Raw genomic sequence first — 1,912 nt, 5'->3', positions numbered from 1 at the left:
AGGGCCTTGCAATCAGATAAGATGAAAAACTAACAATACAGATTAAAGATTCCAAGTAGACACTTTTAACAGTATGAACAACAAAGCCATTTTTCACAAGAGGGAACTCTTGACAGCTCACACTTAGCCCTTGAAAACAGATCGACACATCACAAGGTATGATCAATCACGCACCCAAAATTTTCAAATCAAGAGGTACATTTGCAGCCATGACTATCTTTCATTCATGTCATATATAGTTTTACATATATGTCTATTGTGAATGTTCGGCGCAGAACTGTACTGAAGACAGTTTTAGTGTTATCATGCAGGTTGTTCACAATATAATACTGTAAGCTACTCACGTGCTCGGTGATAAACACTAGCCAACAACCCAGCAGAGCACATCAAAAGACATCAGATAGGATGATAAAACTAACAATATAGATTAAGATTGCTATCAGCTAAATCTTTAAATAGCTCAGTTTACCACCGTTCCCGTTGTCTGCCGTCAGGAAATACAGGAACAGACGAGTCGTCGTTGGCATCATTGGCTGCATTACTCTTTGCTTTTGGTGCCTCGACTTCTTGTGGACTTGAGTCATCACCATCTCCAAAGTCCGGTGGCGAGCCATCACTCTCGCCAACCCAGCCATCACCCCAGCGGTAGCCGCTGTTGTCAGATTTGCCACCAAGTTCCCCAATCAAATCTTCCATGTCTGAAAAATCATCGTCTTCGTCATCTTCCATGTCGCTTCCTTCATTATACCCTTGCGCAGCACCATTGGGTCCCTCTGTCTCCTCACCAGTCCTAGGCCCACCACGCCGAGGGAAGCGTGGAACCGCAACAAGAGCCCTCATCTTCTCCTTAAGCAACACCAGATGGCTCTTCTCGATCAGCTGCGAGTTCTTGTACGCCTCACGGAGGAACACGGAGTCCCTATCTCCCTTGAGTGACACATAGAACATGTCAGGGTGGCGAATGAGCATTCCCCGCAGAGACTGCGAGAACCGGAACTCCTCCCGGAAATGAGTCAGATGGTCAACCAGCGTGCGCTTCTCAAGTGTCAGGCTTAGAATCTCATGAACCACCCCACAGGCATGCTTCTCCTTCTCAGGGGACCCCGACGGCAGGTGCGAGAAGTCGGCGTAAGGCGAAATGTACGGCATTTCTCTGAATTTCTCGATCCTCCGCGCCTCTCCCCGCGACACCTTCAGCCCCTTGGGCAGCTTCACACGGTTGAACCTGAGCGGCCGGTCAATTATCAAATTCCTCTCCTCGGCCTCCCTGGCCCGATTCTCCTCCTCTGCCATCTCGGCGGCGGACACGGCCAGCTCGGGGTCCCATTCCGTGAGCTCCAGCGCGGGCCCTCTGTCCATCCTGACGACGCGGAAGTACTGCGGGTACCTGAGGCAGATGGTGTCGTGGAAGTTGGAGGGCAGGCCGAGGTCGTTCTTGAGGTGCGCGATCCGCTCGATGAGGATGCGGCGGTCGAGCGACATCATGAGCAGCTTGCGGAGCTTGGCGACGGCGAGGCCCTCGGACTCGTTGCGGAGGTAGAGCTCGTCGAGGTAGAGGCGCTCGGCGGCGGGGGTGAGGCGGAACCGCAGCGAGTAGACGCCCTCCTCCACGATCTCGAAGACGCCCGGGAAGCGCTTGAGGAGCGCGATGAGGCGGCGCTTGCGGGTGAGCCCCAGGTCGCGGCGGAAGCGGCCGAGGTCGCGCAGGCTCATGACCCGGTCCGGGTGGGACACGAGGATGTTGCGCAGCTTGAGGACCAGCTTCAGCTTCTTGTCCCGCTGGATCACGTTGTCGAAAGGCACCTCCTTGCGGCGCTTCACGGCGGCCGCCTGCGCCAGGACGGCCAGACGGGGGCGGATGCGCAGCGGCGGCGGCGGCGGCGCGGCGGCCAGCGGGTGGAGCGGGAGGGAG

At 55.4% G+C, this 1,912-nt stretch overlaps 1 protein-coding gene across 1 annotated transcript in view; it reads right to left on the bottom strand.

Moving 5' to 3' along the window:
* Positions 1 to 200: 200 nt before the first annotated feature.
* The window catches only part of LOC119292877 (protein WHAT'S THIS FACTOR 1 homolog, chloroplastic-like), a 2,232-nt gene continuing 520 nt past the window's right edge, over positions 201 to 1,912 (bottom strand). Inside the window, exon 2 of the mRNA XM_037571555.1 lies at positions 201 to 1,912. Coding sequence (XP_037427452.1) covers positions 466 to 1,912 — 1,447 coding nt within the window. The 3' untranslated portion in view covers positions 201 to 465.

This window comes from Triticum dicoccoides, chromosome 1A, assembly GCF_002162155.2.
Source record: "Triticum dicoccoides isolate Atlit2015 ecotype Zavitan chromosome 1A, WEW_v2.0, whole genome shotgun sequence".
Lineage (NCBI taxonomy): Eukaryota > Viridiplantae > Streptophyta > Magnoliopsida > Poales > Poaceae > Triticum > Triticum dicoccoides.
Note: the sequence above shows the minus strand (reverse complement) of the source record. Positions and strands in the feature narration are given on the sequence as shown.